At 40.0% G+C, this 20,555-nt stretch overlaps 2 protein-coding genes across 2 annotated transcripts; both read right to left on the bottom strand.

Annotated features, from left to right (window-relative positions):
• Nucleotides 1-1,884: 1,884 nt before the first annotated feature.
• On the bottom strand, nt 1,885-12,257 carry RB195_012946 (uncharacterized protein; the record flags this gene model as incomplete). Its single annotated transcript, XM_064202557.1, has 23 exons — nt 1,885-1,989; nt 2,048-2,236; nt 3,072-3,256; nt 3,317-3,479; nt 3,589-3,669; nt 3,756-3,854; nt 3,929-4,074; nt 4,290-4,401; nt 5,215-5,322; nt 5,949-6,053; nt 6,110-6,269; nt 7,215-7,329; nt 8,061-8,214; nt 8,877-8,928; nt 8,991-9,136; nt 10,377-10,466; nt 10,529-10,654; nt 10,710-10,777; nt 10,841-10,934; nt 11,526-11,620; nt 11,696-11,810; nt 11,869-12,027; nt 12,201-12,257. The coding sequence occupies 23 exons, from the start codon at nt 12,255-12,257 to the stop codon at nt 1,885-1,887; spliced, it is 2,724 nt and encodes a 907-aa protein (XP_064058438.1).
• A 322-nt stretch (nt 12,258-12,579) lies between these two features.
• RB195_012947 (uncharacterized protein) lies at nt 12,580-18,781 on the bottom strand (the record flags this gene model as incomplete). The annotated part of the gene is made up of 12 exons (XM_013442312.2): nt 12,580-12,660; nt 13,555-13,701; nt 13,779-13,847; nt 14,209-14,295; nt 14,358-14,433; nt 14,499-14,597; nt 14,663-14,833; nt 15,040-15,136; nt 16,305-16,445; nt 17,029-17,118; nt 17,177-17,282; nt 18,695-18,781. 12 exons carry the CDS (start codon nt 18,779-18,781, stop codon nt 12,580-12,582), a joined length of 1,251 nt encoding a protein of 416 aa, XP_013297766.2.
• Nucleotides 18,782-20,555: the final 1,774 nt, after the last annotated feature.

A 20,555-nucleotide genomic window follows, 5' to 3' on the forward strand; every position in this document is an offset into this window, starting at 1 on the left:
TTGCACTTTTCCTCTCTTTGATCACCTTGACTCCGGTTGATCTCCGAACCCGGTCGAGCAGGCGCCAGTAATTCTTCCATTTGTCCTGATCGCGTGTCATTTTCTTTAAAGGACTTCGTCAAGAAATCTGACAATCGGGTCGGCAGTCTTCCTGTAGTGCGTTAATATCGCGGGGAATCCAGTCACTCACGGCTCTGGTCAAACGGTTGTCGTTAAAGCGCATCACGTGTCCGGTCCCTTATTTTACTTTCCTTGGCAAACGCAGCGGCGTCTCTAATCTTCGATCGCTGACGTAATAGAGAACTTCGAATCCCGTTCCTCACTTGCGTGAAGCGGGATACTCCCAGCATCACCCTCTCAATTGCGCGTTCATTGACGCTCACCGCGTTTTTTTCCTGCTTGCGAAATGGTCGGCCAGATTTCCGAAGCATAGGTTAAAGCAGGAAGTCCTCCCTTTATGACTTTTTTCTAACACTTGTTAAAAACATTTCGATTGTTTGCGTGTAGAAATTCCAGCTTCATAACTTAGTAATGTTATCTTCATTTCATTCTATTTATTTCTAGACAAATTTCGTTATGGAGTTGTGCCGAGCGAATAGACAAATGAAACCGTCGTCTACATTAGAGGCAAAGTATCACGGGACTGACATAGTTGGGAAATCTGCGCGGAAACAAAGAGTTTAGGATGCAGATTACGAATATGAGCGTAACCCCGCTCGATTCCCCCTAATCGTCCTAAAAACGGGCGGAGACAGCGTTTGTTCCTACGAAATACAGTCGAGTCGACGGTGTCACATGCAACACGGTGCAGTTCCGTAGGCGGTTGCGCTCAAAGCAGCACGGTGGAGATAGTGGTTGGAATCGAGGTGGGACCATCGCAAATAGCAGCAATGAAGGGGTTGTAGCAGGGGTCTTCACTCGATCCTAGCAGCTACGCTCCATCGCACTGCTTACGATACAGCACAGTGCTTCAAGTTGTTTTGATTCTACTATAGGTTAGAACACATCCCTTGCACAAGCTCCGGTCCTCTCAGCAGCCTATTCATCGATTTCACTTGAACAGACTGGTGAGGAGACCTCATCGATCTCCGACAGTTCACTCGTGAGCGTGGGGTAAGAACCGAACTTTGATTTTTTCGAACCTTACTTATCTCTGCAGTTCGATTGCAGCAATCAGGAGGCCCGCCCAGCAACCACTACTTCCGCCGTGCCATTTTCAACGCGGCCGCCTACGCAATTGCACGAGGCAACAGGTCGTCTAGAGCCGCTTATTCTTCCTCTGGCTAGCAAGTACTCCTCTCCGAGTCACTCTCTTTGTCCCAATATGCCTCGGTAGCTTTAGCTAACACAGGTACATGTGTTTATACCTATGAAAAAAAATGCGCCCAAACGGTTTTTACACATTCGCCGCGCGAGACCACACGTATCATTTCTTGGTTGCTAATAGTGAAATTGGATATCCAAAGCTAATATATACATATACTACCCGCTGTGCATGTCATTTTCCGCCTCTTTGCACTGTCCTTGACTTCCACCGTTTTCGTGAAATAAGTGCTGCTTTTAGTGCAGGGCATGTCTCCATTTTCACAGTGTTCGAGTCTAACCTTTCAACCGGTACTCGCCTAAGCTTTCAGAATGTCATAAGTCATAACTTCTCTAATTATAGCAGCGCAAACCAAAGTCATCATTAGATCTGTGGAAAGGATTGAACCATATGCAACGGGGTAAAAGTGAGATATGGGCTCGATAATACATGTATTATTCCACATGTATTATGAAATAACCACAACAGATAAAACATCTAACAGAAAAAAACAAGTTTCTAACAGATTTCAAAAAGAAAACAAACAATAACAATAACAAAGTGGTTCTTTGTCCACAATTTCAGCTCCTCTTTCGTTTAGATGCCTTCAATTTCTTCCACTTTCTTTTCCCTTTTTTGCTATTCTCTGCTTCTTCCTCTTCGAAGCTCTCGAGTAGTGTTGCAAACTGAAAAATAAAGAGCAATATAGGAACATCAAGTACAAATAATTGTAAATGTGTGCACCTTCTCCCCAGCGGCGTCCACACCGCCTTCTTGCATCTCGTCATCACTCAAATCACTATCACCGAAATCAGCATTCGCACGATTCTTGCGTGTTCTTCTTTCAAATGAATTCTCGCCTTCATCGGTATCCGAATCCAATTCCACATCCTCATCATCTTCGCTAATGTCTTCCTCGATTTCGTCGTCCTCCTAACAGATAACATCAGAAAAGATCAGCAATTCATCAAAATATGATCACACACACATTGTTGTCGAAAGTTTTGTTGGAATCGCTTTTGCCTTAGGTAAAGAAATTTGAAATACTGCAGATTGCTACGCACAGACCTCCCTTAATTCACAATAATGCAAGTGCTAGTCCTATTTTTGTGACGGTAAAGAGCGTTCGGGATGGGAGCGGGGACATATAGTCGGGTCAAAACAACATGAAGCACGGACATTTGCGCAAGCGGCTGCGCTCAAAGCGGAGCGGTGGAGCGTTCCTCCACACACCTCTGCAGTTCGCCATGGTCCCACCTCGACTCCAACCGCTGTCTCCACCGCACCGCTTCTAAGCGCAGCCGCTTGCTCAACCGTCCGTGCTTCATGTCATTTTGACCCAACTATACACAGTGTGTCATACAGAGAAAATCACGACTTTGTGCGGATTCAAAGCAATCGTCCAGGCAAACATAAATGATGATGATCCTACGTGTTGAATGCTTCTCCAAACAAGCCGCTATGTCTGATATAGAGACATGGATGCGTGCCCCTTTAACGTTTCATGTTCGAAAAATTTGGTCCAAAAATTTCGTAGTAACGTGAAATCAAAGGTGGCTTGAAGGCATCACTCCACGAATCTGCCTTAGTATGCATTTTCGTTGGAGTATACATATATCGGGTCGTAGATTATGTATACAGCTCACTTCTCCGTGTATCCCTGTGAACAGACATTTCCGGAACGCCACTAACATTCCACTCCATTACAATTCCTTTCGAAAGCATTTGTGAAAATAGGATAAGTAATCGAAATCTAAACTTGAATTACCTCATCCTCTTCCAAATCTTCATCAGACTCTCCACCTCCTTCTTGATCAAAATCTACACTTTCATCTTCAGAAATATCATCTTCAGCAGTACGTTTGCGATCTTTTAACTTCTTCTTTTCAGCGGTGAACTCCTTGGAGTAATCCACGTCAAACTCTTCGTTTGCTTCACCAGGTTCGAAGCGATCTAAATTTTCATAGTACGTAGTTCGAAGATAACAGCAGAAAACGTGGTTAAAATTAGTACTGATGATTGCATCGAATTCTGCAGAATCGACACTCTCTATTTCCCAGTCGTCTTCTTCCTTCTTCTTCCCATCGTCACCTTGTTGACTAAATCGGAGAGAAGCAAAACGATGAAGATAACGCTCATCAGCCGGAAGTTCGTTGACTTTTTTAGAAACGTATTCCTGAAAAATTTCCTTCCAAATCTACAACTCCAACTGCGTCAACAACATAGTATGAATAAAATAAAATGAATGAATATGAAATGGTAATGAATGAAACCTTAAGACTTACTTTCGAAGATACAGGAAGCTTCTTGACACCCCAAGGGTCAAAGTGCTTCTTTCGCAAAATTCGGTCGCTACCAGAATTCACCTGAAGTAGATGTATTACCAGGAAGTAAAAGAGCACCAGTAATAGAACAGTGTTCAAACGTGAGAAAAGAACAAAGGTAGAAATACCTTGCGATCTTCCTTAGGGTTTTTGAAAGCAAAACGATCTAAGAACTTCAACAAAGTGAAATCCTCCAATGGATCGCCTTTGTAGTTAATGCAGCCATCCTGAAATTCACGAAGAAGAAAGAATGGAAGGAGATTAACGAAACAGTGTAGGGAATACTGCAAAAGTCACTTGCCTGAATAAGAGCCTTCGCAAAAATAGCCACAGAAGGATGATAATGTTTAGAAAGCAGTAACAATTCAGAATCAACTATGTTTTGACAGTCTACGAAAAGTGGGTTGCGGGAAGAATGATTGTACGGAGATTTGCAAGGATGCGATCCTAAACAAAGTCGTTCGCAGAATCTGCTAACAGCATCGATAAACAAGGCTAAATCCACTTCATGGATGTGCCGAGGTTCAAGAACTTCGAACATGGACTCTTTTCAGGTTTGCGTACTTACGAAACAACCAAGTAATATGAAAGTAATTTGCTCATTTGTAGATTGATTACTAATCATTACTTATTTTCAATCAAATGTAACGCAAATTATTCACCAGATTCTCGCCGATGGATCCAACCGTTCTTATTGACCGAATTGATACCATTCGTTCCATCTGGCTTACGTTCATCTTTCATATCTTCAGTCGGGTCACCAGAAGTATCGATCTAAACAAATGTTTACGAGGAGAAAAAGAAAATGCGCAGTGTATTTCTACTACAGATGCAGTGAGTCGCCCAAGTCTACTACATCACTCAACAAAACACATAAAGTCCAGAAATCGTTTCCGCAGCAATCTCTTCAGAACAACTTTTCCATGTCTGCTTTAGCACGTTTAGAATTATAATGCTCACTGTTTTGAATCTCCAAAATATGCGAACCGTAATCGCTATGTACAAAGAAGCGTCGAAGTGTACAGGCGTGCACTTTATGTTTGAAAACCAAGATACCTCTCAGCGGAAGAAATTGGTATCTTCTATAATGTGTAAAGGTTGAACAATGGTTCTGCCCCTGTGCCAAGAGTTTAGTCTTGGTGTTCTTCCGTAAAATACAATTTCGAAAGGCTTCGCCTTGAAGAAGACGGGCCATTTATCATTCCTTATCACAATCAAATGCCCTTTCGAAAAAAAAATTGCTAGGTACAACATTTCAGTTAAAAGTTGCATTAAAATCTTGAGCGACTAAAATTCACGCGATATTGACATCACTTTTCACAAAGTGCTTTAAAGGAAAACTTGATGTTTTTCGTGTCCTTCATAAAACTAAGCAACTCTCGCATTCTATCAGACAAATGAAGGAATTACTGGTACCCGGTCGGTCGATTCAAAAAGTAACGGAATTCGTGGTGTCGAAGTCACCTAGATGTAGACCAAAAGAGTAATAGGTGTACAAAAGAAATGATTTTGAAATGCTAATGTTTAATATGTGTAACAATTTGATCAACAGAAAATTGTATTGCTCAAAGTGGGCAAATGTCCTACCTCCTCCTTTTTAACTACTTCAATAGGCTTTCCATCCGGTCCAAGGTCAACAAAGTGCTCATCTTCGTCATCATTGGCCCTCATTTCTACACGATCACTTGTCAAACGCTGAAAAAGGGTACTTAAAGGTGGAATTACAAGTTTTTGATTTCTTTCACATATCCCTGTTGTAGTTGGCGGTAGTAAGAGTTTTTCAAGGAAGAAAAGCAAAGAAGAAAAAAGGACCGGGTTGCGGAAAATTGGAAGTGAATCCAAGAAATCAAGGGTTAGCACATAAAATACTTGCAAGACAAAAAGTAAAAAGACGAAATAAAAACAGATTTGCAATTATTCTAAAGAATTTTTACCACCCATTCAAGAGTACGAACACTTCTCCCACTTCCTCTATCTCACTGCCATCGGTATATTTGTTACCAGTTCGATGAATACAAGGTACCACCGATTGATCACACATAACGGCCATAAAGGATCGTTTAATGCGGCGGTTGGCCACGCCTTCAAACAATTTTCCCATAAGAATACAATACAACTCTTTTCATTCCCACTTTCACTCATGAAAAGGTCACGCAGATCGGGAAATACATTTATTATCTTTGATATATTGACAAGGAACAAGCGCGCGTAGCAAAAAGCAATCCAATCTCGGATGACATCTAGCGTAAAAAGCTCTTGCCATTTTCCATCAACTCTTAGAAATTCACAAATTGAACAGAACGAAAAAGAAAAGAACTTACATCTACGCGTTTTCCCAGAACAAGCAAGTTGTTTTTGTTTTCTAACAGCCGCGAGATCAGAATAAGAATCCCAGCCGCCATAGGAGGGGAAGAACATGTTGCTGTCTAAACTTATCTTCAGGTTCTCAAATTGTTCAAATGATAAGGAATACATAAACAACCTGAAGCAATCGTTTCACAAATGAGCGCACACGGTGTTCTGAAGGGTCTGACTTAAGGACCTTGAAAAGAAACAGCAAAAGTTGATTGTAACTTGAGGGCGGCACCTCCAGCAGTAGTTTTCGATACACGGCTGTATAAAAGCGATCCGACAGTGACTCACTGCAAAGAAGATTATGATGATTTCAGTCTGCAGAATAACGGACCTTCTGTTAGGAAATTTAGCACATATGTAGATGCGCAACCTTAGTAGTTCGGTAGAATAAATAACAGGGAAATCAGATTCAAAGGAAAGCGGAGTTGAAATATCTGAGGAATATTGATGTTTTGGTGTCTAGCTCGTTGTTTATAGTTGGATGAAAGTGCTCTGTGGCCGTTTCGGTTCATATCGTAATAGAAGTGGTTCGAGCGAGGCACTTGATTGTTGAAAAGTTCATAACACTGAAGTGAACGAGTTGGGGCCACGAAAAGTGTTAGAGGTGTACTTCACGAATGTGGACGCAATCACGCTCAATTCTTTCTACTTATTCAAAAAAGGATGTGAGAAACGGTCCAGTCGCATCATTCTCCCCTACAAAACATCTTATAATGTTCCACGTCGGCAGCCCTTCGATTCTCCGGTCGCTCGACTAAAATGCTCTCGTGCATGTGAGGAGCTATAAGGTACTTCTTAAGGGAAAGATGCACCACTAACCCTAACTATGGAAATATACCAACACCATCAATGTCGCGGAAAGATTCCATGATTTAAAATCACTAAAAAGAGGCAAAAATTCGCCTTCCTCGAAGATCATTGTAAGATGTTCTGTTGCTACTCGATCTTTTTTGCTAGCGGTTCCTTAACGTTGTGAAATTACAATTATGAGTACTAATAAATGAAAGAGTACAACTTTTGACACAATCACAAATTTGACGCAATTTTCAAGCGGATATACATGACCGCGGCAATTTGCAGAACAAAGCAAAACGTGTGTTCGAGCCAGGCCTGCTCAATTCGTCCACCTAGTGTATTCTATTGTTCACAAAGTCCACCATCTGAGTACTCACAACAGAATCTCAACAAAAAAAAAGAGCGAAAAGCGAAAAAGTGCAGTCATAAGGTCTTACCTGACTTGGTGTACTTGGAAGAGCAACTTGAGCGTTTGCAGTGTTACGGAGTATGAACTTGTGTGTACGATTTTATAAAGTGTATCAATGTCTTCTGCCAACGCATCAGCTTTTTCTGAAAGACTGTCACAATGAAGAAAATCAAGCGTTCATAAGTATGGAATTTGGGAGCGCGGAATTAACGAATTTGAGATGAGTTATTCGAGTAGCAGATCGGTGCTGGTTAAAGGAAACAAGGCCACTACATTCCGCTTCTCAAAGACTGTGGTCCGTTTTTTTTTTTAATCATTCCTTCGACTCAAAAAATGGCAGTGACGAAAGAACATCAAGGAAATTGTTCGCATCGTCTACACAAAACTCGAACACAACCAAATTACACGCATAAGAGAAGAAAATTAGTTTTTGATAGCGGTTTCTTGAAGTTTTCAGTAGAAAAGATTGCATCTTGCAACAAAAATATTGCAACTAAACACATTTCAGCAACCTTAGTAGAAAAAACATTTTTTTTCTGTCTGATTTCCACCTACTCGAAAATAATTATATCCACCTACAGACAGAGAAACTTAAATCCTCCTAATACACTTTTTTTGACAATAACAAAAAAATTAAGTTCCCTAAAAAATTTAGTCACCAATAGGGCAGTTTGATGTGATCATAGGAAAAATAGAGGATTTGGATTTTTTTAAATCGTCACACCTTCTTTATGTGTTCCTGGTCTAAATCCAGTAAATACTGTTATAATGGCAGTACCCAGTGAATGATTTTTTAGAGAATCGATGGTCCTATGAGACTTTTTGCAAAGTTAATATGAATAGGGAAGATTGAATGAGGATTTAAACGACAAACCTTTTGAAAATGGAAGAGTGCGATTCGCAGCGGAGAGGAGGATGCTGATCAAACGATTATCGGGCAGCTTCCGACTAACTAGTGTCTTGAACAATCCGAAGTATATCGATAACATTTGCACAGCGAGTGCCGAATCTCCAGCTCGTAAAGTGATCTGAGTCAAAAGTTAAAGTATATTCTATAAGTTTTAAGCTGTTTCCGATAATTAGTTGCTGTCCCTTATTCTGGGGAAACGATTATGATCACAGGTGAGTACGGAGAAATCTTCTAAGTGAGAAGAATCATTTGTAAGGAAGCACTTTTTTGCACACCACTAGAGATTTTCCTATCCATATCCACCAAATCGTGATACGAGATGAGTGAATTTCGTTATATGTATTGTTTATATATGGATATATCTTCTAAAATAGCTCAGAGCCCTTCCTAGAAGTTTTCTTTTCGACATTACTATTCCTGTTTGAAAATGTTCATTTAAAAAAGATCTATTCTTTCTTTTTCTTTTCTTTTTTTTCAATCATTAGCTCTTTCACAGAATGACCATAAGAAAACTCAAAACAAATGTAAAGACAAAAGTTCTCGTAATGCAAAGAATGGAGCAAGGGTAATATTGGACATTCCTAATTGGTATTGATCTTCCCACCAAAAACTCCAGATCTAAAATCTCAAAAAAAAAAATCTCCTTCGAAAAGAGATAGCGAACAAATCTAGTTGATGTTTTTCCTCAACTATGTCCAGAATCGTGAGAAAAAAAAAGGAACACTTGACACCGTATTCCTATATCAACAGTCGTTGTCTCATGCAAATTTCACTACTCACCTGTGAAAGAAAAGTAGACGCGTACAGGTGTGCCTTCGGACTAACGTTGCTCCTGCAATATTCGAGTGAAAATAATTAGTGTATTGACAATGATACTTCAGAGTACGAACTCACCGATAGATTAGTCTTTCTACCTCAGCCACAATGAACTGCCTCATATTCGGCTGTCGCTTACTAAGATCCTCGAGCAAAGTAACCACATACGATCCTACCTGTGTCTTCGGATGTCCCATTTTATTAACAAGCATGCTCAGAAGAAACTGAAATATACCGCTATTGAGCTATTGTAGTAAAAATTTAATTATATTCGTTCTACAGCACTTCGATTATCCACCTACACTAAAAACCTAGAAGCTTTAAATGTCCAAACCATCCTCTCCTTTCTCTCTCTCGTTCAGGCACTAAATAATAACTTCGCAGGGAAGATCTTGCTTTTGCACTATAATATTATCATCGAAGTGAAAACACGGGTCTGAAAGTGTGGCATAATCTCACTCAGAGTATTAGGTACCAATCTTGAGAATATACATATTGCGAAAATTAGTATGGGAGTACACAAGGAAGAAGAATAGATGACTATCAGTTAAATCATCTTCGTTGATGAAATTGTTCTTACACCACACCAAACAGCTAAGCGGTACGAACACCGGCTGATCTCGAAGGCATGTATGAAAAGAATGGCTCACTGCTGCAGGTTCGTACTTGAGGAAATATACATTGAATGTTGTAGTTATGGGTATATGATGGTCGGGAAATGTGCATGATGAAAGACTTGACTCTAAGAGCGAGGCGAGAAGAAGTAAATGACCTGAGAGCATACAGTCGGGTCAAAGCGACATGAAGGATAGTTATTTAAGCGGCTGCGCTCGAAGCGGTGCGTTGGAGACAGTTGTTGGAATCGAGGTGGAACCATGGCGAACTGCGGAGATGGATGGCAGTAGCGAGGATCATTACTTCACTTGATCCCAACCACTACGCTCTATCCTACTGCTTCGAGCGCAGGCGCTTACGCAACTGCCCGTGTTCTATGTCGTTTTGACTCAACTATACAACAGCATCGAAGATATAGCGTGAAGGATAAAGAACTATCGGTTCACATTTCTAATGTCATTGTTCCCCATATTTTGAATTAAGCTTTAGAAACCCGCCGAAGATAGATGTGTTCTGACACGGATATCTCGTAATTTTGACGAACGCTTGAATACACAGTTTTACCGCTCCAACATATTGAGAACTGTCGTATGAGAATAAAAAGAAAACAAATGTTTTAGAAAGTTCTAATAAAGAGAAAAATCTACGAAAATAAAAACACCCGAAAATATCAGCCCAAAATTATTGAAGATCAATATGTAAATGAAATTAACTAAAGTTATTTAAAAATTATACCTAGATTCATCAGTACCTTTTTACATTCATTATTGTGACGTACTAGTAATCAAAGTCAGAAAGATATTTTCATTTTCCTTTAGACTGATCTGATTGTAAGAGTAAATAACATACAGATTCTCCTTCCGGACGCTCAGCGAGAAGGTTCAGCGCAGTTCGAAGGGCCCGTTTACTGAGATCTTCGACATTAAGGGAAGCCAATCCCTAAAAATGACGGAAGGTGGACGTTTAGGAAATCCTTAACAATAGATATAATCAGCACATACCTCCAGAGCTCGTAAAAACCTTTGGTAAACTAATTTAAGTTTATGCTCGAACCGCCAAAGCACTAGTAGCCGTTTTCTCCCATTTTCACTATTCGAACAGAATTCGTTCATCCTTTTTAGAGGTCTCTATAGATGGAAAGTGGATATGAAACCGTTCATGCACAATTCTAGTATGTCTTACCCCACTGAACGGCACTAGTTTTCGATTCGTAGGGAGGAAATGGTTTAGGAAGATCTCCTCGAGAATAGCTTAACAGACAATTATAAAAATTTTAAATCTCTCCAGAAGCTACTGTCCTAACAGAAACTTACGCAGTATTTCGAGGGCTTCTCGCGTGTTTTTCTTTTCAAGAGAAGAGATCATTGTTTCCATATAAGACAACGAGTGAACCGGTGAGTTATGCATCTATAAAGCTGGACATTAAACATCTTTTCGCTCCTGAGTCACTGTGCAGGAAAAAAAGCAAAGCAAATGTTTATAATATGAACTACCAAACTTGTTCCCTTTCATATAGATAGTATGCTTGATATATTCGATTCAAAGGAAAAAATAAACCCGCATACAATATTGCCCCGAGCTTCATTTAGTTTTGGAAAACGCGCGAAGCAGGGAATAACAATAACAGCGATTAAATAAACTGTACGCTGCATCTCAACTGCTTTCACTCTTACGCAACTCACTATCACATATTTTCCTCTCTTTTTGAGTCCTAACTAAAGAAATGAAAAATGAGAAATTGATTACAGAAGAAAACGAAGTGCAGGGGTTCGTAATATAGTGATAGCTAACAATCTGCTTTCTATATTTTATGACACTTTTAAAGCTAGATTCCTTCACATTTTAATTCTCAGTTCTCTAGATCAAAAGCGCTCTTGAAGATCTTAGAATACAAAAATAAGTTATAAATAATAAATAATAAGAAACTCTGCTCTCGAGAGATCGAAATAGAATGGAATTAAACTGTGCTATTTTCAAGCAATTTCACTCAAACAACACCTGAAGTTGCATCGCCGTCATTCGGTCGCTAGCAGTACCTCTTTTGATGACTGTCTGGAGCCAAGACGCTTCAGATCCACCCTGGGTGCGAACATCTTAAAACGCAACAAGCAACATAGTTTGAAAAAGTAGAAATTGACAGTTCCAAGAAGTTCGATTGAAGAGGATACATCGATTGTACAGATCCACATCGTTGTTTAGAAGAATATCGGCCTCATGTTCGATAGCTAACAAATCGTTAGTTCCGAGTGTGTCCTTCACAGCATCTACGACCAGCTCATTTACCTAAAGATTCGAATTTCTGCAGTACTCCTTGAGGAAAATATATTCGTTCGAGACAAACCTGATAGTCATACCACTTTTGGCCTTCATGATGTTTCACTAGCGGATTGTGAGTTGAATCTTTCGACTTCTTCTTTTTCATCTTGACATCTTCCTTTGGTTTTTGTCGATTTTCAGTTTCTTTTACGAATGAGTCCTTCGATATCGAGGGTACACTTACCTAAACTCTCTGTTATACAGAGAAACTGTTTATATCAAAAACTGTATGAGAACCGAATGAACGAATTTTTCAACTAGTACTAAGCAAACAGATCTAATCATCGGATCATTTCATGGATTCAAACATCGTTCGCATTTCGTAATTTAACAATACTTTCGATCGTGTTAACTCACATTTTTGAACTTGTTTTTCTTCTTCATCACCTTTCCCGTACCATTGTTTTCTGTCATTCCTCAAACTGATCACACATATTCATATTAATATCAATAATTGCGACACCAGAAAAATCCAATATTATCGACGGAACCAAGATGAACGTGTACGGAAACAAGTTGCACAGTGAAATTTCATTCTTTATCAAAAGATTCATGTAGGATACACATGAAATCATATCCGGAACAATTCAATCAAAGCATAACACGTATATCTATCCGTACTTACAAAAAGTAAAACATACCGTATAAAATAGCACTCTAGAAGTAGTGTCTTTAAGATCATTTGTAGGAGTGAAGAGGATTTGAGGAAAAGATGAGGTGCGTGACATCCATATGATTAATGAGAGAATTTAGCAAAAAAGCTGGCGGCGAACTGTTCGCTGGATGTCGTCAGGTTGAAGACAGGATTGATTGCTTCCTTTAAAAAAGCAAAGTCGAATTTAATTCAAATTAATATTGAAAAACACGTATAAATTCGTAGGAGCATTCTCTAGGATTACAGAAGAATTAGCACGATCTTTCAAGTAAACAAAGCAAATAAAGAATAATTATGCAACATATACCACATCATCACCTGACCAGGGAACCAAAATAATTGGTAAACTCAAATGATCTTTCTGATTTAAAAAAAATTATAAAGCACTGGTGAAATATTAAATATAATTTGAGAGATGATTTCTAGTCCTGCTGATGGTGTTGCCTTGCTTTTAAAGATTTCACTGACTTATTGGATCTTGTTTTATCAACGAATACCGATATAACGGTACATATAATGATTTCTCAACTTTGATTACAGGTTCGCGCATATCCCAGTAGAAAGTAGCGTGCATTTCGTCGAGAAAACAAAATGTAGTTTCATTCGCTTAATCAAAATTCAACCATTTTCCTGCTGAAAGTTGTCTTCAAAGGGAAAGTGAACATTCTTTCTGGACCACTATTTATGTGCGACAGACCTCAACATTAGAAAAAAAATGTAGGCGGCTCAAAATAATCCAGTCCATGCTACATTATGCGTGAATGGTAGCGTTCGAAGTCTGCGCGACGGGAATTTCGGACACGAGTTGAAAGAAAAACGCCTATTGCGCTGCGATGATACACCCATATTCACCTGGGAATGATTGGAAACCGCGTCACTCGTAAGAAAACCGCTTGCGCCTTATTATAAACTAGGTCCTTTTCACTCAAGTTGGCCATGTGAGCGAAACCACGCGAATAAGAAAAAAATAAGGAAGGAAACTTTCACAGATAGCTTTCGAAGATGATCATGTGGTATTAAAAAAAGATAAGGATATAATTGCAAAATGGTACTCACGACTGCATTTTGATTCCCACCAAGCACACTGCCATTCTCGCGCAAAATTGAATATGCTTGCGCTACGGCGAGACCACTTAGAACATAACATGTGTGATAGAGATCTCTCGTCTTATCAGGTTTGTCGCGGAATCCACCTGCTTCATCCTTAATAACTTGTATCTTGCGAAACACAAAAAGTTCCGGTTTTCCAAAAATTTAAACGTTTATTTAAGTACCAGTACCTGGCAGGACATCAGGATGTACTCTTCAAGCATACGAGCATCGAACAGTCCTTCAGCGCTGAGACGACCCTGGAATGAGGAACCAAAATTCAATTGTTGCCTTCTTCCTGCTAGAATATGTCTTCAATCGTTGGACATCAAAATGAGTAACGTGTACCAAAAACGTGATGTCGAAACAATAAAATAAACGGCAGGATTTCCCCTGAACAAATTAAATATATAACAACAGATAAGCAATGAATAATGGAACCAAATTATATTATAATTGTAGTATAATATCTGTAATTATATATAATAACATAAAGACTGGAAAAAACGAATATAAGTTGCCGGAAGCAGCTCAAACACGCCGGGAGCAAGATTATCTTTTTCTCTATTGCTAAACGCTAGCATAAATATGTAAACGTTTCTGACAAGAATCAGAACAAACCTCCCGTGCCATCTCTCCCCCAATGAGAGGGAAGTTAGCTGCCTGCCAGAAACTGTAGCATCCATCTACAAGTTTATTAGTGCGACCCTAAAGGCTTCCACTTCCACTTTTCATTCAAGTATGAATAACGACAAATTCAAAATATTAACCTGAAAACCTCCTTCAAAACGCATTTGACGCTTGCCGAGCCATTGCAGCAGCAACTCTGAATCAGCCAATCGATACCTTAAAAATACAGGATGGACAGATTCATTGTTGAACTTACCTATCAAAAAAATATTCCAACTAACCTATCAAGGATGACAAGAGAAGCTACAGCACAGTATGCGTAGCCGCCATGAGCCTCGGCATTTGGTTCACCTCCAAATCCTCCTTCGTAGGTCTGGCACCTTAAATTCCGTACACTAGAAGTGTTCTCGGGTTCCTTAATACAAAATGTAGACGTCAAGCTAACTTTACGATCCACTCGGCCGCTCCGTCTCTCAATGCATCAGTCATGATGCCGCAAAGCGCAGCAACAGAAAGAGCACAGTAAGTGCCACGAATATCCACTTCTCCACCGTCGTGCATAGTGAATGATCCATCCGGTTGCTTCATTCGATGGAGGAAACGTGACAGAGACTCTCTTAAAAAGTAATGTTTGAGATATTCGCAATGTATACGTAAATTGTTACAACAACTAATTCCAAGAATATGTCCGGAAAGAATAGCACGATCAAAAAAAGTAAATAAAATAAAGTAAACACGAGTAAGTGTGAAAACATATCAAAATTCAACAAGAAACATTTAAAAACGCAATGGAAGTAATATATGGATGAAAAAAAAACATACAAATTAATCGACTGAAGTGCTTCTTCCGTTTGGAGCGATGCTAATGCCATTACGCTTGCATAGGTAGGGGCAAGATGAGCGAGTTGACCAGGTCCACCTAAAATTAACTAACATAAAATTTTCAAAAGAAAACAGTAAATGAAGACTAGAATAAATAATTAGAATTCAGGATGTATTAAACTACACTTAAACTGAATCAAAAGAGAATGTTTGAATATTCTTACTAATTTACTTAACCTTGCTAACCTCACTAGATGCATCGCAGTCTGTCTAATTAATTACTAAGCCCTTGTCAATTCCCTAACGTTGGATGGAAACGGAGGAGGATTGGACTTCTGTTGTTGGTCCATAAAACTATGTGTGTATCTACATCAAGGATAGACGACACGATTAATATTACCGAATACAAGGAAGACGGCATAGATGCGATAGATAGGACTCGGATACTCCTCAGGTGAAGGGGGTCTGGCTAATGGGGTGCGGCTAAAATGATGAGGATCCCTCCGCGAACCACCCAAAAGTGAATAGGATCCTTTCGCCAACCGTCCAAAAGTGAAGGGGTTCGGAGCACTAGCTCCGACTACCGCATATATGGCAGACGTGGCGCCAGTATTGGAGGGAGGAAGGGGGAAAACCGAAACCAGGGTACTGATGACAAACATGTGACTAGCTGCACCATGGAAGGGAAATCAAAAAGAAAGACTATAACCCTCAAAAAGGGCATAAACGTTTCAGAAGAAAATCATCATCCGAAGACTCACACAGCACCGAATATCCATTGCTGGGCTCTCGGAGCTGCATTTTACAGGATCTAGGACGATGTGCATTCTCTTTCCAAATATTAACATAAGGTTAAAGTTCTCAGGTGAAGACAAAAATACGACAAAGATCTAATAGTAAAAGTTGCAGACTTGAATGCAGACTTTCGTTTACTTATTGAATTGTAGAACTTTAAAGATTTGTACTCTACAGAAATTCGGTACAACCTTCTCCTAACCCAAAATGAAGCTAAAGTAAAAAAAAAAATATTTATTTCAATACTTCATTTACCTGGACTGACCTCAACACGTCAACTTGACAGATGGGAAGCATAGCAAGTTGACGCGTTGAAGAGATAAATGAAAAACTAGGGCCAGGTTTCACAGGGATTCCCCGTTTTGATGATAAGGACTGCATGATAGGGAACTCAAGAAGAAGTAATCGGGGTCAAACGTAAAGGCAAGGTGAAATCAGAGCGACATCTAAGATAAATACAATTAACCAACCTCCGTAACCACCATCTGGGTGTTGACAAGTCTTCAAAAAAGCCAATATATCAGCTTTTTGCGAGTGTGAAGGCGCTGCGCCAAGAATGTTCAGACTGTGCAATCCCCAAAAGCACATCCATGTACGACTAGCATCCAAACCTTAAAATAATACGGATATAATAATAAATATGAAGATCATACTGCTCTGCTCAGATCCTATCTGCTTGTCTGAATTATACTAGTTGGATGTGGATGTTGGACGATGACGGAGTTGTCAACGTTCTATCGCTAGAGAGTTGCATCGTTTCGGAGACAATATCACGCAAGACTCTTTCACAAACTTTTTTTGTGGATTACTGGAGAGAACTAAGTGCGATCATGCTCATATTGGTGAACTATACCCCTACCTATTCTTGGAGAGATCTCAACACCATCATTTTCGAGATGCCCTGGTTTAAGACTGGTTAAAAAAAAAGAAGAAAAGATAAAGAGTTTTTCTTTATTTCGAATTGAACCTCAATTATGATAGTGATGATGATATGATGATGATAATACTTCCTAACTCAGCTGCGTCTTGTCTCCGACTGACAAACTAATACAGGCAACGTGTACTTTTTTGGCTAGCACAGAAGAAAGGAGGAAAAAGAATATAAAGGAAAGTTGTACTTAAGGGATTTCACTTGGTTTCTGACTACTTTTCAGAAGATTACAAAAGGAATGGCAGATGTCAAAGCTGTCTCACCAATATTATTTCTTAAATATTCTTGTATGAGCACAACGGCGACTTCTGCGCAACCATAATCAGCCATCATCAGAGCAATCTTTATGGCCGCTTCAATGAGACTATTACAAGGAACTTATCGTATATCCCTTGCCGACTTCTCGCAAACTCCTTATGACATAGTCAATGTGGGCGTCGCGAATGAGAATGGGAACGCCGTTAGCGTAATCTTCACATCGTCTTACTTGTTCGCTCACAAGATCCTCGACGCGTTTCTGGAGAGGAAAATATTAGGTGAGAAACTCTTAAAGCTTGGCACCCAACATCCTATTGCTAACTGAGCGTCATTTTACATCCTAGAATTATTCTTACCTCGCCCGAGCCCGCATGCTAGTTTGTTAATGTTGCTAAGTTGAAATCCAAAAAGTAAAAAGTAAAACATAGCAAAGTGATGCCCTCTAGACGCACATCTGGGTAGTTCGGGTTTAACAGCTAGTAAAGCGTATATAGAATACGGTGTATTTATAGTAGAGTCAAAACGACATGAAGCACGGTGCAGTTGCGCAAGCAGTGGTGCTCGAAGCGGCGCGGTGGAGATAGCGGTTGGCGGTAGCACGGGTCCTCACTCGATCCTATTTGCTATGCTCCACCGCGCCGCTTCGAGCACAGCCGCTTACGCAACTGTACCGTGCTTCATGTCATTTTGACCCTACTATAATGTAATTGATACTATCTAGATAGTTTCCCATCTAACCCTGCTTATTTGTTTCTGCAAGAGCATCCATATTTATTCCTATACGACGCATAAACGCATACGACGTTCGCAAATGTGAAAAAGCAATGAACTAAATGAATGCCCTTCGTAATTAATGTAGATATTCGACTCTGCTGAATGACCCAATAAACCACTTGAAAGCTGACTCAATAACGGACACGTATACTTGACCTTCATTGAATTCTACGAAAAATATGAAGTACAACCACGCCGAACGTTGTGCGTCACACATGGCCTTGTCGATAATGAAACGATCAGTCGTGGCTCCACTACTGTCGGTGGGATGATGGATCATTTACACGAAACTGTAGGTTCACAAACAAGTAAAAATCTAAAAAAAAAACTTCTTTGTCCCAGACGTAAGGAGCTTTAACCAGCACATTGGTAAGTTTTGCCTATTCCACAGGAGGATTGACTGAACCAAGCGGCTTTACCAGTGTAGAGGAGCTTTGTTGTCGAGAAAGAAGACCCTGTCCATTTGTCTGCGCATTTTTACTGTCACCATGAGAACAAAATGACTGTGCTACCTTTGTATATTTAGAAAAACAGCAATTGTAATCATTGCAAGTGTACTCTTTGGTTGTTAACAATAAGATTATAGTTGATAACAAGGCCGACAAGAAGAAACTAGCAGGAGAAATCCCGGGGAAAATGTAGTTGGGAGGGACTCAGTGGCGCCCTTATTTCTAGAAGCTCTATCTTACTCTTTTCTCTTAGTAACTAGCTCAAATGTCACAGATCCTCCAACACTAATGTTTAGTTCTTAGGGCTTCTACTGATTTAATTGTTTACTTCCAGAAAGGGCGCCACTGAGTGTCCCCAACTTCATTTTACCCAGGGAATACCTCTCCCCTACTCAACTTATGATAAACAATGAATTAGTTGAGAGAAACTGAACTAAACCATGCTCACCTGTTCCGTACTGCTGAACGTGAAGAAACCGTCATCGTTGCATGCGTACTCCTCTTTGCAAGTGCGGAATTTTGTTGCGGCAGTCATTTAGGTCCTATGAAGACTGTATGAAAAATACAGATAATCTTACTAAGAAGAAAACAACAAAACGAGACGAAAAAAGAGATCAGATCTCATTGGGATCAGAATCTGAACCTAGGATTTCCATTGGATGCGTCGCGTCGCACCACGATGGAGCGCATCAGTCTCATGTTCACTCGGTTTTAATGGGGATTAGAAGTATAGATGGGAAAATTTAAGTTGGATTGAATTGAAAACTGAATTGGAATGAGATTAAAATTGAAAACTGGACTTAAGTTTGAAATTTGAAGAGATTGATAATGAAAAATGAAGAATGGCTGCGTAGCTCCGAAACACTAGTTGGGACCCTTTTTCTTTCTGAAAAGGTCGAGTGTTCCCCAAATCATAGGAGTTGAAGGTGATGTAGGAGTTGAAGGACGATAACTGCCGGTGTCCAACAATGTCTTTTACAACAATATTTTTCACTGGTTTAGAATTCTGAATTTCAACAAGCGGGACCTTTTCCGAGGAACCGATGAGTGCTGTCATTTCGTGGTCCTTTCAACTGCTACACATCAGTCGTATCGTGGATAAGAGTCGTACGATCCTTCGCACGACATGATGGGAACATCGGATCTCGAAAGAAAAATAGCTCTAGGATGGCATATCCATCTTCCCCAGAATGGGAAGGAGGTAATCGAACGTGGACGATTGATGAGACCAGATTAAATTCTGGAGATCTTGATAAATTTCAAACCTTGATTAATTATTCTTCTTGATGAAGTGAGGTGATTCAATTTTCGGAGGTTTCGGAGAGTGATGTCTGCGTTTTGTTTTGTTTTTCTTCCTTCTTTGTTGTTTTTTCTTTGAAGCCTTATCCGCCACTGCGATTGTGCATTCTTACTTTCGGAATGCCTCAGCCGAAGTTGCTACTCTGCTCTTCTTCTGCCCTTTTTTACTTGTTAAATGTGAAACTTCGAGAATTCGAACGTAAATTTGTACTCGCGTTCGTCTCAAGGCGTCTAGACTTCGACGTATAGTTTCTAGAGTTTCCAGGACGTGAGTGTCTTAGTGACTTCCAAATTCTCAATTCATCTCGTTCTCTATCATTGATATTCGATACGCTTATCATAATTTCCGTCGATGTCGTTCACTGCAGTATCGTCTCAAAACTCGGTTATCGAATCGAAAATCTCAGTTTTTGAGGAGTTCTGCTTTGTGAATTTCATGGCTTCATAAAGTAAAATATAGTTGGGGGCACTCAAGACTGCTCTAATTGAACTGTACATTCGAGCGCGAAAACGTCCATTGAGCACAAAAACCGTTATTAAAGTTGACAAATGGCTTTCCCATTTGAAAGGGTTATAGTTCATTTAAGCCATGGACCTAGGGTAGTGCGGATTTCAGGTCGGCAATGCCGATACGGGGTGGGAAGATTGTGGAGAAGAGGGTGATTCCGTCCACTTCTTCCTAATTGCCGTAAAAAAAAACGGCCCGGAAGATGCGGCTTCAAGCATTCTGGGGCGCTATTTTCTACCACGACTTCGATTGGAGCGCTCCAGCCTTGTGCCGCATCTTTCGGGCCGTTTTTTACTGCAATTAGGAAGAAATGGACGGAATCACCCTCTTCCCACAATCTACGACCCCATATAGGCATTGCCGACCTGAAACCCGTACCAGATTCGTGGGGTGATACGTTTGACTGACAAATTGCTTCCCAATTTAATAAGGTTCATTAATTGTCACTGGAAGTTAGTAGCTGTGTCAGTCGGTGCACTAAGGCCAAAGCATTAGCCTTCGA

Source organism: Necator americanus, chromosome V (assembly GCF_031761385.1).
Source record: "Necator americanus strain Aroian chromosome V, whole genome shotgun sequence".
Lineage (NCBI taxonomy): Eukaryota > Metazoa > Nematoda > Chromadorea > Rhabditida > Ancylostomatidae > Necator > Necator americanus.